This window comes from Macrosteles quadrilineatus, unplaced genomic scaffold (assembly GCF_028750875.1).
Source record: "Macrosteles quadrilineatus isolate MER2022 unplaced genomic scaffold, UCM_ALF_1.0 Scaffold_2__2_contigs__length_208266976, whole genome shotgun sequence".
NCBI classification, from domain to species: Eukaryota; Metazoa; Arthropoda; class Insecta; order Hemiptera; family Cicadellidae; genus Macrosteles; species Macrosteles quadrilineatus.
Window position 1 is genome coordinate 124,886,649 of NW_026542595.1, and position 16,652 is coordinate 124,903,300.

The 16,652-nt window shown below is 34.3% G+C and overlaps 1 protein-coding gene across 1 annotated transcript; it reads right to left on the reverse strand.

The window, feature by feature from the left end:
* Positions 1 to 208: 208 nt before the first annotated feature.
* Positions 209 to 12,777, reverse strand: LOC128984860 (protein angel homolog 2-like). The gene is made up of 6 exons (XM_054404229.1): positions 12,769 to 12,777; positions 12,141 to 12,255; positions 5,437 to 5,511; positions 3,557 to 3,866; positions 3,052 to 3,315; positions 209 to 392 (listed from the first exon to the last, which is right to left on the reverse strand). The coding sequence occupies exons 1-6, from the start codon at positions 12,775 to 12,777 to the stop codon at positions 209 to 211; spliced, it is 957 nt and encodes a 318-aa protein (XP_054260204.1).
* Positions 12,778 to 16,652: the final 3,875 nt, after the last annotated feature.

Sequence of the window (16,652 nt, forward strand, 5' to 3'; positions counted from 1 at the left end):
AAAAAGCACCCATTTATCTGGTCTAGTACCTAGCCTATAGCCTACTAAATCCAGTTCAACGTTACCTAGTACACTTCACCTCTATAATTCTATTGACAAGTATTCTACAGGTCGACAACTCAGGCAGAATCATAAGTGACGATTATTGTAGTCTTTACAAACTGCTAAATATCTCAACAAAATTTTTTACTAGAACTTCGAGTTAAACTCAATGAATGGGAAGCAGGAACGAGGCGATGAGAGGTAAGTGGTCGGAACCGCAAGCGAAGTTAGGCAGGTTTCTGAAGTGAGACTTGTATTCTGGCACAGAAGGCATTTGCAGGCGGGAAAGAAGTTGTAGTCCTTTGATTGGTTTGAACGGAGCAGTCCGGTGCTTCAACTGCAAGTCTCCACTGAAACAGTAAATATCATGTTAGTTCTCCGACTTATTGATAATTTAGATCAGAAATAAAATTGTCACAATACAGTAGAACCCCTCATACCCGTGGGAGCGCTCTAGTTGGGAGAGATGAGTGCGACTACACAAGCTGTAGGATTTACGTTAGCTGCAGATAATACAGCTAGCCTTCTATTTTAACCAGTGGTTTTTAATTGAAAGTAAGGGCAATTCTTATTGTGGATGAATTTTCTCATGCAGAAAGAGTTTTGATAAAGGCCTAAGCAAGCATGCCAGCTGTTTTATTCGAAAACCATTCAAAATTTCACAACTTAAACCATTATTATCTTTGAAACGGTTGGGTTTATGAAAAAAATCACAAGAATAAAATCGTCTTAAAATTACTTTTTCTACCAGAATACATCATAAAATACAGGGTGTTCCATAAGAAAAATCAAAGTTGGCGGCCATATTGGAAAAATGGCGGCTAAAATAATTTTTTCGACTTGACTACAATTTTTAAAATAAAAAGTCCAAGGCACTTACCTTTTAACTTTTTTTGATATCTCTTATGGTTTTCGAATAAAACGGCTGGCACACTTATATCAATCACGTATTACCACCGACTAAAGGACTAAAAATCATTAATCATAACCTCTCTAAGAGAGGTTATGTTTTTGTTTATAAACTAACCACTCTCACTCATTGCCAAATACATATACAATATATATCTTAGTGTATACTGGTTGGTGTCCGGTAAAACTCATTACAGTACAGTAGTACGTAATGAAACCCCATTTGATTAAGCTGACGGCAAACAGCTGTTTTCTGGACTAAAGCCTTGCGTGGGAAGTTCGTCAAAACAGTGTAGTGTGGCGTAAAATAAATTAACTTGTATTTTTCTTACCTTTCCAAATTTAGAGTTTGCAACTTCTTGAATCTCAATTATTTTTTCCTTCCCAACAATGTTGCCAAATTTCTTTTCAGGAAAAACTCTGTGACTATCCAGTGTTTCTTGAAGGTTCTGTAAAATTATAAAAAGTACGCTATTTAAGTTTAATGTAAATTTATTGAAATTTAATGCAAGCATTTTAGAGACTATTATTTTGTTGTGTTTCACTGACTATTTCAATCGTGCAAAAACGGTCTTGAGGTAACATAAATTAATATGTCGGTTCATTAAAACCTAAACTTTACGTTCCTAATCTAACTTAATTTCAAAACACTTAATACAGTCACAAATCCCGCATAAAGCCTGATTTATCTTCCGGCCATGCCTAAATAAGAACTGATTAGTCTACAATGATCAACAATAAGTTAACCCTTCCAGGGCTAAGTTAAATGAAGGGCTGGAGCTTAATTATTTTTTGAAAAAAAATTAAAAACTAAAGTGGTTGTGTTTTGTATTTATTTCACTTGAAATAATTCATGGATCGTAAAAAGATTTTCCTTAGGGCTGAACTAATTTTTGTACAAAAGTTATGAATAAAATAAAATTTGATTTGACGGATATATCCGTCTTTGGCCCACAAAAAACACAAGGTGGACGGATATATCCGTCTGCCGCCCTCAGTGATAATCACAAAATATGAACACTACCAATAATCTTGAGTATCTTGTGGGCGGCAGACGGATATATCCGTCAACCTTAGGCTATTCCTTCTCTTGTTTTATTTTTTATCCATAAAAATGTATCTATCATTCTGAAGTAAATCTAAACCACTCAGTTCCACTCCCATGTCCTCAATCCCATTCCCCGCCAAGACTTCCACTACGTAAAAACTGTTCTTCAAGTTCATCATATCCATCACATTCCATACTATTATTTTTCACTTCCAAGTATAAAACCACTCTCAGACATACTTTGATTAAGCATCTCAATAACATCTTCAAATTTCAGATCGTTTGCATTAGTATCTTTAGCTCAATAACATAAAAATAAAGTACAAAACACAAAATGTAAACATCACTCGCTAACAACCATGTGTGAAGTGACAGCAATATTTACTTATGCACACTCTATGGTGCAAAATAGCCGAAACAGCTGCGGCAATTATTATTGCCAACCACAAAAACAAAATAACCCATTTATAATGCAGTATAATGTTAATTACCGTATTATAAACAACATTGTGTATCAATTCGTATTTGGACGGATATATCCGTCTTTATCCCAGAAAAGAAGAAATTTCTCAGGACGGATATATCCGTTTTCAGCCCGGAAAGTAAACAAAGATTGACGGATATATCCGTCCATAGCCCTGGAAGGGTTAAGAATATCTAGAGTCCTTTGACGTTGGTAATCTGTACATCCTTGTGATCTGTGCATAAACTGATTTAATGAATCTTTCTCATCAATACAATTTATTCAGAACTGTTTGTTTACAAATGAATTGTTTCCATCGTGCACAGAATAGTTGGACTGGGTTTCTTAGTTTCGCATCACATATAAACAGCTGTTCGATCTCCACATACCTTTCTCACCGCCATGTTCCCATCCAAACCCTTAAATGAGCCTTAAATCCGTAATCCTCAATTTCGTTTTTCGGACATTAAAATTAATTCCAACAAAAACTTATTGCATTTTTGGATTCATTGTAGAAAAACTGATGGTGGACACATAAATGTTAAATTTTTAATCAGTGAAAGTATATTCATTCAACATTTGCCCAAACAGTATGTTTACCTCAGTTTTCTTCACATCCTTTATCCCTCTTCTTCTCCCCTCCACCACGTCCGTGTATTGACAGTCTGGTGATATGTTGAGGTAGTCACGCAGTAGTTCGTCAGGCACAGACAGTTGTCGCCCCTCAGAGTCTCTGACGGGCCGCCACTGTCCGTTGAAGTTTCTGCAGTTCACGTACCGATTACGCAACAAGCTGATCAGGCAAGTATCCGGGTTCACGTTCAGATCACCTGTAAGTATCACGGGATGATACCTGTAAAATTATATTTTGGGTTTCTATCGAAATTCTTATTAAGTTGTTATGGGTAAATAATGCGAGAGTAATGTTTTTACTTCAGCAATACACCCAAAGTTGAGAGTTCATAGGAAGATAATCTAACTTGTGCACTTGCTGATAGAAATAGGAATAAAGAAGATTAAAAAATATAGGATGGCACCCTAAGTTTAGCTTAGTTCAACTGTACAACAAAATTATAAAAGTTGTAACCACTGACTTGTCAGGCAATCCAGCGAAAGCCAGTCTCTCAGTTTCCGCAAGCAGTATCTGCAGCTGACTCAACTTGATATCCAGACGGCGCTGGTTGTAGAGAAAATGTGTGTTGGCAACAGTGATGCAGTTACCCGGGTGCTCACGCAGCTCCAGTGTTGCCACCATTCCAACATTAGGTCGATCTAGGAGGGGCATCTCTGGCCGGAAGTACAGCACTGGAGCAAAGTCTGTGATTTGAAATTTTGAAGCGTTGTAAAGGAGAGCACATCCGTCTGGCTTACCCTCTCCTCGTGGAACATACAAAGCATCGTATCCTGCAAGTTGTAAATATTTTTTAAGTAAATTTTAAAAGAAATTCTGATTATTCTAAAACTGTATTTGTTAGTTGTTCAATATGAATATGCTACTTTTTTTAAACCAATAATAAATTTAAAACAAGATTCCCACTGATTTTAAATGTTAAAGAAATTAAGACCAACTGAGTCCCATTTTAATCATTATTGTATTATCTCTGCCTCTAACTGAATTCATTTCATACTCACAATTTTTAAATCAGGCATTTTCCAGTCTTTAGGATCTAATACTGACCCATTTTTGAGAGTGGTTCCAGTAATTCTTTTCTGTGGCTGCCTTCCACTTCTTGAAGGCAGAAAATCTGAAATAAAAGAAAAACTAATGAATCTGCTAGTACAAATTTTAAAGCATGTGTATAGACCTATTTTTGCATAGCCTATGCCATTATACATAATATTGTCATAGGCTATGCAAAAATAGGTCTTACGAGTGTGACAGCTAGCCAACTAAAAATTAGAAGTCAAGGTAGACACTATACGTACATCAGGTTTCTCCAGTTCGAGTTCCTGGCTCAAAATCCCTTTTCGAAAACTCCAATTCAGACATTCTCGAGGACAGTTCTTATAATTACGAATGTGTGTCATCATGTGTGTTTGAGCCAGTACGTTATAATTCATAAGCTTAAATGTGATAAAAGGTGTTGACAAATTGGCCTTTCCTAAAACAACACAGATCAATCAGATAAAATACAAAAAAAAAAGTTTAATGTATGGTAATTAGCTAATTTTGATTATTAGGGCTACAGTATGCTAAAACCATCGTTGGCCTTAAAATATACACTGGAACAAATTACAATTCCAGAATACAAATAAACTGTTCTCAACATTCTTACAAGTCTGTAAAGTGAATTTAAACATAAGGGAAAATAATTATAATTGTGTCAAAGAATGGTTGATTTGATAGGAAAGGTGTCAACATAGACAGATATTAACAAATAAAGGACCATACCCATATAAAACTTATCTGTCAGCTCTAACACATGACTTAACAGAGTTTTTTATCTAGAAAAAATGTGTTTTTGCTGTTTGTCAGTTTTAGAAGTCAAAGTAACTCACATAAGTTACGTATTTCTAGGAACTGATTTGGCCCAATTTCACTGTCAAAACTCCTCCAGCACTATTTCTTGCACTCAGTTTAAATGTTAAAGGTCGCGTAACATGGATGCTACCACCCTGTTTCACCTCCGCGCTGCTTAAGTTCCAGGAGTTCTTAAAGTCTCATTATCTGTGCTTTGCTTTCTGTTGTTATTTGCATACTTTTCAGTGTTTAACTTGTGTGTGTATTTCACTAATTGAACTGTATCTGTTTGTACCTACATGATATATTTACACTGTTTGTCGATGGGTTCACTACCGAGATTAAAACTTTGTGAGTCATCTCGTTTTAAAATCTGTCACCCGTTAAAGCTTAAGAAAAGTTTCTCGGAAATAAAACTTACATGAACATTAAATATATATTTCTGTAAGACTTATAGACAGCAAAATGTTTCCTGACCAATTATATACTCTATATTTTGTCAAGATTACTTACCCTCCTCCAAGGATTTGCCTAGAGGAGTAAACTCTTCATAACGTACCTTCTGTTTCCCTTGGAGATCATACTTTCCTTAAACAGAAAAATAGTCCACAATCAATATAAACCACAGAAAAACCTGCATAAATAGATTGCAATGGTTTTTTAGCAAATTTCCCTATAGGGAAGTAGCTATTACCGTAGGTCTCATGGTAAGACCTAAGCCCGGGACCGATTTACTTTTTCATTTTGATGTCCCCAGAGGCCAAAAACACCATTCGTTCAAATTTTTATATATCTATATATAGAGATATATATATAGATATATATATATATAGGTATATATATATGTGTGTCCATCCGCACAATAGGCCTAACTTAAGTAATTTTTGTCCGATTTTGATAAAACTTGGTTTGAAGGTGTAAGGCGGGATAAACTTGAATGAGTTCGCGAACTAGCATGATCAGACTATGGGAACGAGGGTTTTATGGGGTAAAAATAGGTTTTTCCCATTTTTGGCCCTAAAAACACAAAATTTCACAATTTCTTTTTAAACCATTTTGTAGAGCTTAAAAAAACAAATAATTTAGTTTATTGAAGCGTTATTATGTGCCTAATTGTTACGGAGAAAATTCAAAAAAATTGTAATTTTAAAATTCCCATGTTATTCTTATGGAGAATAAGTCAACTGTTGTAGTTTGCTTGTTTATGAACATATTTTGATCAAATTTGGAAAATACATTTATTTCTTACTAAACCACAGTACCTTTTAATATTTTACATTAAAAAAACTTTTTTACCCTCCCTGTTGCAGCAAAGTACTCATTAAACTAATTCTGTTTAAATAGGGAATAAATGTGATTTAAGGAGACATTTTAGTTTAAATCCAATCAGGCAGATGGAAATTCGCTAAGTCTGCAGGTTTGCTGCGGCGGGGGTATTTTAAATATAACAGATTTGCAAAGAGTTTTATTGTCACCACTGACAGAGATTTAGGTGAATGTTTTATGGATCAATGTGCTCTAAAAATAACCCTACCTGTGGTAGAATACCTACCTGTATTCTAATGTAACTGCCTGAATATTTGGTTTTATCTTTTCCAAAATTATGAAAAGCATTAATTTCTTTTGACTACGGTACGACTACTACCATACATAGGGATAAAAATATTGAAACAAAACATTTCAGAAATTGTTTACTATAAACACGTTTCTGAATATTGGATGGGTTTGTAAGTTTTAAGCCCCGTTTACACGAAGCCAGTTGCCTCAGTTAACTTGAAATTCACTAGAAGTATGTGAAATACACTGCCTTCCGACTGGCTTCCTAAATGTAGCTTTAGTGAAAATGTATTGTTTTAATTAATGTAACTTATGATAAGCAGTAGGAAGATTTATCCATAATGTTGTGGCTGTCTTGTTATTTGTATAAACATTGTATTACTGTAGGCCCTATTAACTTAACCAAAATATAAATATGCCAAACTTAATGCATTGTCTAAGACTATAAACTTACTTTGTACTTCTCTTGTTGACAACGACCGAAAATATGAACTAAACCTGAAAAATTACAATTATTAGAAAATTCAAATTACAGTGGATGGAAGGAATATTTATTGCCAAGTTAAATAAATATTTAATTTTTTTATTCTTTAAAAATGAATCAGGTACAATTTTTCACTCATTTTTTATGATTGTTAAATGCATACTATGATAAGCTTATTTTTATTTTTAAGTACGGTAATCTCTATTTACTGGAATTATTTCTTTTAATGCAAGATTGCAACAGTTATTTTCTTTAGGAATAACTTGTCTGGTTACTGTACATTAACTTTGCTTGATTCCCAATTGTTTAAAAATTCCAAAACACATACCAAAACAAAAAGGTATGGTTGTATAACTTTGGGCGTCAGAGACAACCTTGGCCTTTGTGTTTAAGACTACACACAATACCCTAGGCCTACCATTAAAAAGTTTTCTGTCATGTAAAAGTATAGTTACAGTCAGTGCTTGATTTGAGGGGAAACGCGACAGAACGGAGTTCCAGTACCGTACCTCTCTTTTGGAAAGATAAAAATATTGTCATAAATAGGTACATATCTCATGAAATAGGTTACAGTTCCGGCACTTCATTTTTTACAAATCGAGCACTGGTCACGGTATGATAACAAAATATTTATTAAAAAAGTACTAGGTACCTAGCCTATGTATTTCAAAAAGAGTATTTTTTTTATTGTTTACACTTGCCAGAGCAAAATTATGCAGATCGGGTATCCCATGCCAGCTTTAACAACTTTCGTTCACTCAATAAAATAACAATACGTCTTAAGGCTGATCTTGATAAAAATCTCATATTATGTGTAACAGTATGATTGAGTGGACTATTACTTCAGAGCAATTAGTTGAAACAACACAGCGAGATCAAAGAAACTTGATTAGTATCAACAAATATTAAACCGTCTGATGCCAGTTGCAGTAAATTCTAATATAACTTACTACTTTTGTTTTGGTTTCTTTTTTTGTTTAGAATTTGCTGAAATAAGATTATTTTACATTAAGTTAAGCTTACTTTAGTTAAATTACTTGTGAACTAATAAAAAATGTACTTTCCTGTTGAAGGGAACATTCATTAATATCGATGGCTTTTTTTATATATTAATATTTTAATATTCCTTTATGATCCATATTTCTTCTTTTTTAATATCTTCAAACGCATTTAAATTACAAATTGACAACTGATCTTGTTTGGACAAAAATAATAGTGGAAAATAAGGGGTCTATGGTACAGTATTGCAGAGAACCTCCACGATATATTATCACTGAATAAGAATAACAATATATATTGAAACTTGTTTGGTTCAATATATCAATTATATAATTATTTTTAATTGTAGAAAATAGGCCTAACTTATTTATTTCAAAATTGGTATGTTTATCTTACGCTTTTATTAATAGGCCTATATTTAATAAATACCGGTATAGGCCTAACTAAAAACAAAACTCAATTTAACTTAAGTTATTACATGAAAATTTACAAAAAACACCAACCAAAAAGTAAATTAACGTGAAAAATAAAAAGAGAAAGTGGAAACAAGGGATAAAATGAAGAAAAAAAAATGTTTCAATGTTATTGTTGTTTTTATTTAGGCCTACTCATCATAAGTTAGGGGTTTGGTAATTAAAATAATTATGTTAAGTTATGATATTATTAACGAACTGGATTAAAATAGACATATTTCAGTATAGCCTAAGTTAACTTATATTGTTATTCATCCGATAATATACCGTATCGTAGGATCTCTGCGGAACTGTAACTTAATATACCGTATCGCAGGATCTCTGCGGAACTGTAACTTACCCAAAGTAAACTTAGGATGCGTGTTTATATCTAGGTATGTAGCCTAGCATAATCTGAAAACATGTAAAAACCTAAGTTTATTTAACAACCTATGGTAAAAACTTTGCTAATTTACAGAAACCTTCTGTTCAGTTAAATATAAAGAATCAATTGATAGAATTACCATGCTCCCATAATGTTTCTGGTATTTTGAATAGCTTATTTGCTAATCTCTACAATAAGTTATGTAAGTTAACTTATGAACACAAACTGCAAAATAGGTAACTTATGCCTAAACTCTGAGCAGCCCATAGAATTAAGACCGCTTAATTTTCTTAAATTAAATTAAGTTAGGCCTGTGCCAATGCCAATCATACTTTACAGTTTCCTTTGCAAAACATAACTACTTTTTTCTCTAGGAGGGTAAAGTTTTTGTTACATTAAGTATTAACTTATAACTCACTAGGATAAGTAATTAATTGGCCAATACAAGATTAATGTACTCATTATCTATTCTTATCTAGCCCATTTTTCTATTATCAACTAGTAGGCAGTAGGCTGGGCTGTGGGCTCTGGCCTATTGCGTTAACAAAAAGATTTCTTATACAATATTTTTAGAAGAAGCCCTACCTTACCCCTTAGTAACATAGCATAAAAATTTACTCTTTATATGGTTTCCCATTTTTAATTATGTCAAACCAACACAAAAATGCATAACAACAATAAGTTAGTCTTAAGATTTTAAAAATAAACAATTATTATTTATTAGAACAGAATACAACTTGAACTTGGGTTATGATGTTTATATTTAAATACTAGCTGACCCGGCGAACTTCGTATCGCCTAAGTTATAGGTTTCCCCTAAGACAGACCGATGGAAAGAAAGTACCGTTACGTTTAATTTTCAAGATGATCTCGTTCGCATCGCTCAATCACGTCCTGGGGCCCATTTCATAATAAACTACAAGTTACAAGTTACAACTTGTAACTTGTAATTTCCATTAGATTTGCATTGGGCGATCAGCTGATTTACTAATAATATTAGTTTGTACTTTATTATGAAATGGGCCCCAGGTTGAAGTTCGTTCGCTACGCTCACTCACCTTTGGGTTGGAGCTCGTTCGCTACGCTCACTCACCTTTAGGTTGGAGCTCGTTCGCTGCGCTCACTTGCCTTCAGGTTAGCTCGTTCGCTACGCTCACTCGCCTCCAGGTTGAAATTCGTTCGCTACGCTCACTCACCTTTTGGTTGCAAATTAGGGGTCGCCGGAATTCTACCCCCGGATATTTACCCCCATGAAAAAACGCCTACGTCATTTTGACGTCACGAGGGGCGGTGCCTATACACGGTCGAGAAACAGCCCGCGACTGGAAATCTACCCCCGGACATCTACCCCCGGACATCTACCCCCAGACATCTACCCCCGGACATCTACCCCCGCACATCTACCCCCGGAAATCTACCCCCATGGTCAGCTACGCTACGTATCGGCCAAGATGCATTGTTGTAATTGATTTCATTAATTGGTTTATGTAAGTCAACGGCTCTTCGGTTATTCATTAGCTTATTATGCAAATTATTTTTTTTCTTGTGAAGCGAAAACTCAAAAAAATACTTTATTCTTCTTGGGCAATAATATACCCCAAGTCGTTGCCAACACAACAGTCAACGCAACAGGGGCCCTATTTTTGAAATGGTTGACAGTTGAGTCAATCGTCAGCACTCAACTCAACCAACAACATGATTTGGTATTTTTGAAACCCAACAGTTGGGAAGCGAGTTGGGAATCACTAGTTGAGAGACTCGTGGTGGAAATGTAGAGCATACGACCGTCAAAAATTCAGATGACGTCATTTTGAACCAATCACAATGCAGAGTTCTTGCGGACTTCGATTTAACCTCTTCTTACTCTAAAAGAGAGATTGAATTGAGATTGAGGTTATGTCTTGCTTAATCTTAGTGATTGCAAAGTACCTTAACTTAAGTAATAAACTAAAGTAAACTAAATAAAGTAGCCTAATAAACTTAAGTATAAAAAATAAAATTTACTATGGATGTTTGTTTTAGGGTGTAGCTAATTATAAGTTTAGGCATAGGCTGCACTTTACTTTAGGTCCTACACTCATCCTAAATACATTATTATTTGCTTTCTTCGTCTCTATTTCGGAACACATCACCTTATTTTAGTTTCCTTCGTCGGTTTGTTTTATGTTATTTTTAATTGTTTTTTATTTAGGTTAAAGCGGCTATTTGCCATTGCACTGGAAGCATATCGTAACTTAAATTAATTCGATCCCTTTATTAGGTGAATGGTATTGAAACAAACTATGATATTGTTTCTCTCTACCACAATCTTTAATACCTTAAATCATAGGTCTAATAACAATAATTATCTTATAATAAGTTCAATTAGTATGCCTAGTCTATTTCAAACATTCCAACAAGAATAAACCCTTGATTAAATAGTCTAGTATTGACACAGTAAATAAAATTAAAATGCGATTATTCTACAGAAAACAATCGCATAATTGGGTGCTAATACATTGACAACAAATACATAACCTCTAAATCGCAATTAGTAAATTAAAGCAATAACAAAACAATATGGCGTCGTCTCAAAAAGAGTAATTTTTTGCCGAAAGAGAGGAAGAAGAAAGTGCAGTCAACCTCCACTCAACAGCTCGATAGGTGTTGAGTAGTTTTGGTTGTATAAGTCCACCGTCAACCGTTTCAAAAATACGAAACGATTGGAAATAGAATGACTCGACACTCAACTCAACAGTCAACCATTTCAAAAATAGGGCCCCAGGTGTGTCACCAAAACGATGATATCATCAAAAATACTCTAAAGTAAATAATAAGAAAGCATATTCATAATAGCATATAAAAAAAAACATATTGATTTCAGAATACCTAGTTTTTTTAAAAACTGCATAATCTTGTAGTTGTTTTAATTCCAATAACATAAGATAAATGTTATTTGTTATAACCTTATTTAGCTACGTAAATCAAATATGTAAAATACTGTACCTATTCGATGTACATGTTAAACATGACAACGACATATCGCATGCTTTATCTATACTATTATATAAAAATCTAATGGTGTCTGTCTGTATGTGTATTACTAATAGGTGCAAAAACTACTGAACCAACTGGGCTTAAATTTTACATAAATATAGCTACCATACCAAGGACCATTATAGGACTATTCACATTTCGATAATGACCGTAGGCTTTGCCCCTTTGGCTTTAAAAGTTCTGAGGTGAGGATTTTAAAAGTAAATATTGATTGGTCTCCATGGCTGCGATTAGAACACTATTAATGAGTTTTTACATTTGCTTTGACATTTCAATGTAAACAAGGAGAACTGAGCTAAATTACTAGCGGCTAGTGCCTGACCACCAAATCTGTTCGGGAGCGAAACTTCTATCCACTCGACGTTCTGTACCCACGAGCACCTCAGCTTCCACATGCACAGAAGGCCTTGGAACAGTTCCTGGGATAACAGCTATTTGTGTAATAAGCTTCACTGTATATCTTTATTGCACCTGTTTAGATAGTTGTTTCTTTCAGCAGTTGCAGTTGCGAACTGTGCATTATGATTTTGTAAAGGTAAAGGTGTTCATTCTTTACTGTTTGTTTACTTTTGACTTGAGCTGCTTGAAAATGTGTTTTATGATTATGAAAATTAAAGTGTTGTTAGTGTGCTGAAGCTGATTTGTTATCGGGTATTGACAATTAAATGTTTTGCGTGCATGAATTATTTATGAAGTTTTAAATGTTCACTTAACATATATTTTTCGGATTCCTCAAGAGTGATTGTTAATAGGCTAGGTTGAGTTGTGTTTGTGAGTGAATTTGTTGGATTGCAGTTTTGGTAGTGGTAGGTCTAGGTTAATTAAGTTAGTTTTGGGCCTTTCAGTTGAGTTTAGGTCTTAGAAGTTATTGCCTTTGAAAAAGTTAAATTAATAACTTATCTATTTATAAGAGTAGGTAGGCCTAAGTTTACCTTAACCATACTCAATGCCTTAACTTAGACCCACCACTACCAACACCAAAACTGTAATCTAACAAATTCACACACAAACCCAACCTAACCTCTCTTCTTGAGGAATCCGAAAAATACAGTTTAAGTGAACATTTAACACTTCATAAATAATGCATGCACGCAAAACATTTAATTGTCAATATACCTAATATCAAATCAGCTTCAGCACACTCACAACACTTTAATTTTCATAATCATAAAACACATTTTCAAGCAGCTCAAGTCAAAAGTAAACAAACAGTAAAGAATAAACACCTTTACCTTTACAAATTACAAAATCATAATGCACAGTTCGCAACTGCAACTGCTGAAAGAAACAACTATCTAAACAGGTGCAATAAAGATATACAGTGAAGCTTATTACACAAATAGCTGTTATCCCAGGAACTGTTCCAAGGCCTTCTGTGCATGTGGAAGCTGAGGTGCTCGTGGGTACAGAACGTCGAGTGGATAGAAGTTTCGCTCCCGAACAGATTTGGTGGTCAGGCACTAGCCGCTAGTAGCTAACTTGCATATTTTACAATTGCAGACAGCTGATACAAAGAGGTTAAATATAATATCTAATATATAAAATTCTCGTGTCACAGTGTTTGTCTGCAAACTCCTCCGGAACGACTTCACCGATCGTAATGAAATTTGGTGTGTAAATTCTGTAGGTATGCGAATCGGACGTAAACTATTTCCCGTTTCGAAATTCTTAAAAGGGCTCCGCCCCAGTGGCTCTGGAGTTTCCCATGTTAACCTTATGAGAAATGGAATTAATGAATCTTAACAGCTGTTTCAATTAAACAAGTTGGTTCTGTTCTATGATGTTCAATAGCATTAAAGTTACAAGGATTACCAACAGGGTGCAGCACTGCAACCAAAAGGTGAGTGAGCGTAGCGAACGAACTTCAACCTGGAGGCGAGTGAGCGTAGCGAACGAGCTAACCTGAAGGCAAGTGAGCGCAGCGAACGAGCTCCAACCTAAAGGTGAGTGAGCGTAGCGAACGAGCTCCAACCCAAAGGTGAGTGAGCGTAGCGAACGAACTTCAACCAGGACGTGATTGAGCGATGCGAACGAGATCATCTTGAAAATTAAACGTAACGGTACTTTCTTTCCATCGGTCTGTCTTAGGGGAAACCTATAACTTAGGCGATACGAAGTTCGCCGGGTCAGCTAGTTTTCCCATAACTATGAGGTAGGTTTATTTTAATCTAACGTTTCATCATGGATTATTTAAAACTGTCAATGATTGTAAAAAAAAGATTCTATAACCGTTGCTGTATCAACTCCGGCTCTGCTTTGGATTTTTCTAAGCGTCTAAGTTATGAAAATAATGTTATTGATATGTTTTCATAGAAACAGTATGAAAATTACAATGTATAGATGTTTTGTATGAATTTGGAGGCTACTTTAAATAAATTTGAACTGCTTAACATGTGTTAGATTAACTTAACATAACTTGCATATCACATTGTTTTGAATATATATATTTAGGTAAATTTAGGAATTGTGTTTTGCTAAACCTATGCTTAAAAACTAAAGAATATCATCAATAACCAAATTGTACATCATTGATATTTGTGTTCTAAAATCTGTTGTATATGTGTAACTATGTTTAATTATCAAATGGTAATACAAAATACTCTTATTTTATCTTAACATAGCTTTCAGTTCACATTTACTTTATTTGATAAATTTATTGTGTTTTGCCACACCACTGATTAAAATAAACCAAGGAAAATATCATAAAACTAAGCAGTACACAGTGTTCTTTTGTTTCTAAAATCAATTAAATATCTGTTACTATGTTTACTTAATGGTAAGTGTGAAGATTTAAAGGCAAAGGACGATGGAACTGATTAAAAGAACTGGTTTGTGCATTAAGTTGTTTGTTGATATGTTTGTAGATTAGAATCAGAGATGCAATGAAACATACTGTATTTGCTATTACATTTTTTAGTCCTCGATGCTTTGATAATCATACTGTATTAGTTCTGTCTGCGGTGTTTAATGCTAAATGATTTGTTTAAAAATTTTTATAGTATGGATATAAAATACCTTTATATTTTCTTTAATATTTCAAAATACTGTATTGACAAGGCACAAAATATTTCTAAAGTTTATAACAGGTGACTTAGTTTTGCTAATGATTTATTGTGAGTGAAGAAACTGAAGATGGAAGGATTTGTGATTTAATATGAAGAAAAGTGAAACTAAAAAAAAATGTCCATTTAAATTTAATAATTTGTATTTTTGCAACTTCAAAATTGAAATATATAATGTCATATATAAAAAGATATGTAATTAAGGGAGATGAAGATAAATTGTATGTGTAAGTTTTATTCGAAGATTTGGTCAGTTTTTCTTATATCAGCCTACACAAGATTTAAAATTAATCAAAACCAAAATGGTGGTCCACTACTTACCAGATTTAAAAGTTATAACTTGAACGTTTCTATTAAGGCCATAAAAGTTGAATTTTGATTCTAAAAGCGTTGGCGGATGTGTAACTATTATATGCAACAGATGTAAAGATTAAAATGTTTCTATTTTGTGTCCTCTTCCCGTTGCAAAGCACGGGTACAACAGCTAGTACTGGAAATTAGAAGCTAATGAATAACCGAAGAGCCGTTTATTTACATAAACCAATTAATAAAATCAATTACAACAATGCATCTTGGCCGATACGTAGCGTAGCTGACCACGGGGGTAGATGTCCGGGGGTAGATGTCCGGGGGTAGATTTCCAGTCGCGGGCTGTTTCTCGATCGTGTATAGGCCCCGCCCCTCGTGACGTCAAAATGACGTAGGCGTTTTTTCATGGGGGTAAATATCCGGGGGTAGAAATCCGCTACCCCCAAATTAGCTGTTGTCATAAATGTAAAAGAAATAATAGTGCTGCACCCTGTTGGTAATCCTTGTAACTTTAATGCTATTGAACATCATAGAACAGAACCAACTTGTTTAATTGAAACAGCTGTTAAGATTCATTAATTCCATTTCTCATAAGGTTAACATGGGAAACTCCAGAGCCACTGGGGCGGAGCCCTTTTAAGAATTTCGAAACGGGAAATAGTTTACGTCCGATTCGCATACCTACAGAATTTACACACCAAATTTCATAACGATCGGTGAAGTCGTTCCGGAGGAGTTTGCAGACAAACACTGTGACACGAGAATTTTATATATTAGATAATTCATAACAAACCCATATGGAAACGAGAATCCACCAAAGAATTGAAACCGATTGATTATGGCAGGGCAGAGTCAAAGAGGAATAAATATATTATACAATATAGCTTAATCCCTTACCCTGATAATTCCTTACATTGATTAAAAATTTTCAATAGATGTATGTATAGTCAATGTCATCAGGTCCCAGATAGTCAAAACTCCATATGCAACTATTTTGCATATTAAATCTAAATGGGAGAAGAAATAAAAGTACAGATTAAATCAAGATTAGTTACAGTTATGTGTTTTCAAATTGATTCACGTAGCTTAGAAACAATGAGCAAACAGTGGAACCTTGATATCAAGACCTTCGATAACAAGTCACCCTTTTTAACAAGTTTGCTCCCTTTACAAAGTCATTACAAAATTAATGAGCGTTTCTTCAAAGAGTACCAGAGGGATTTAGTGAAGAATACGGAGATTTTAAAACTGCCATACACATCGCCATTAATTTAACTCCCATTCTTTTCGAACAAGAGATTTCTGAACTTGAACATGACTTGTTCTCACTCCCTACTCGTCTTGGAGGCCTAAATATTCAGGACCAACAGGACCCGACCAAGAACGATGGTATTTCATTTGAAACATCAAAACAATTAATGTACAGGAAAACTAATATTGGCCAT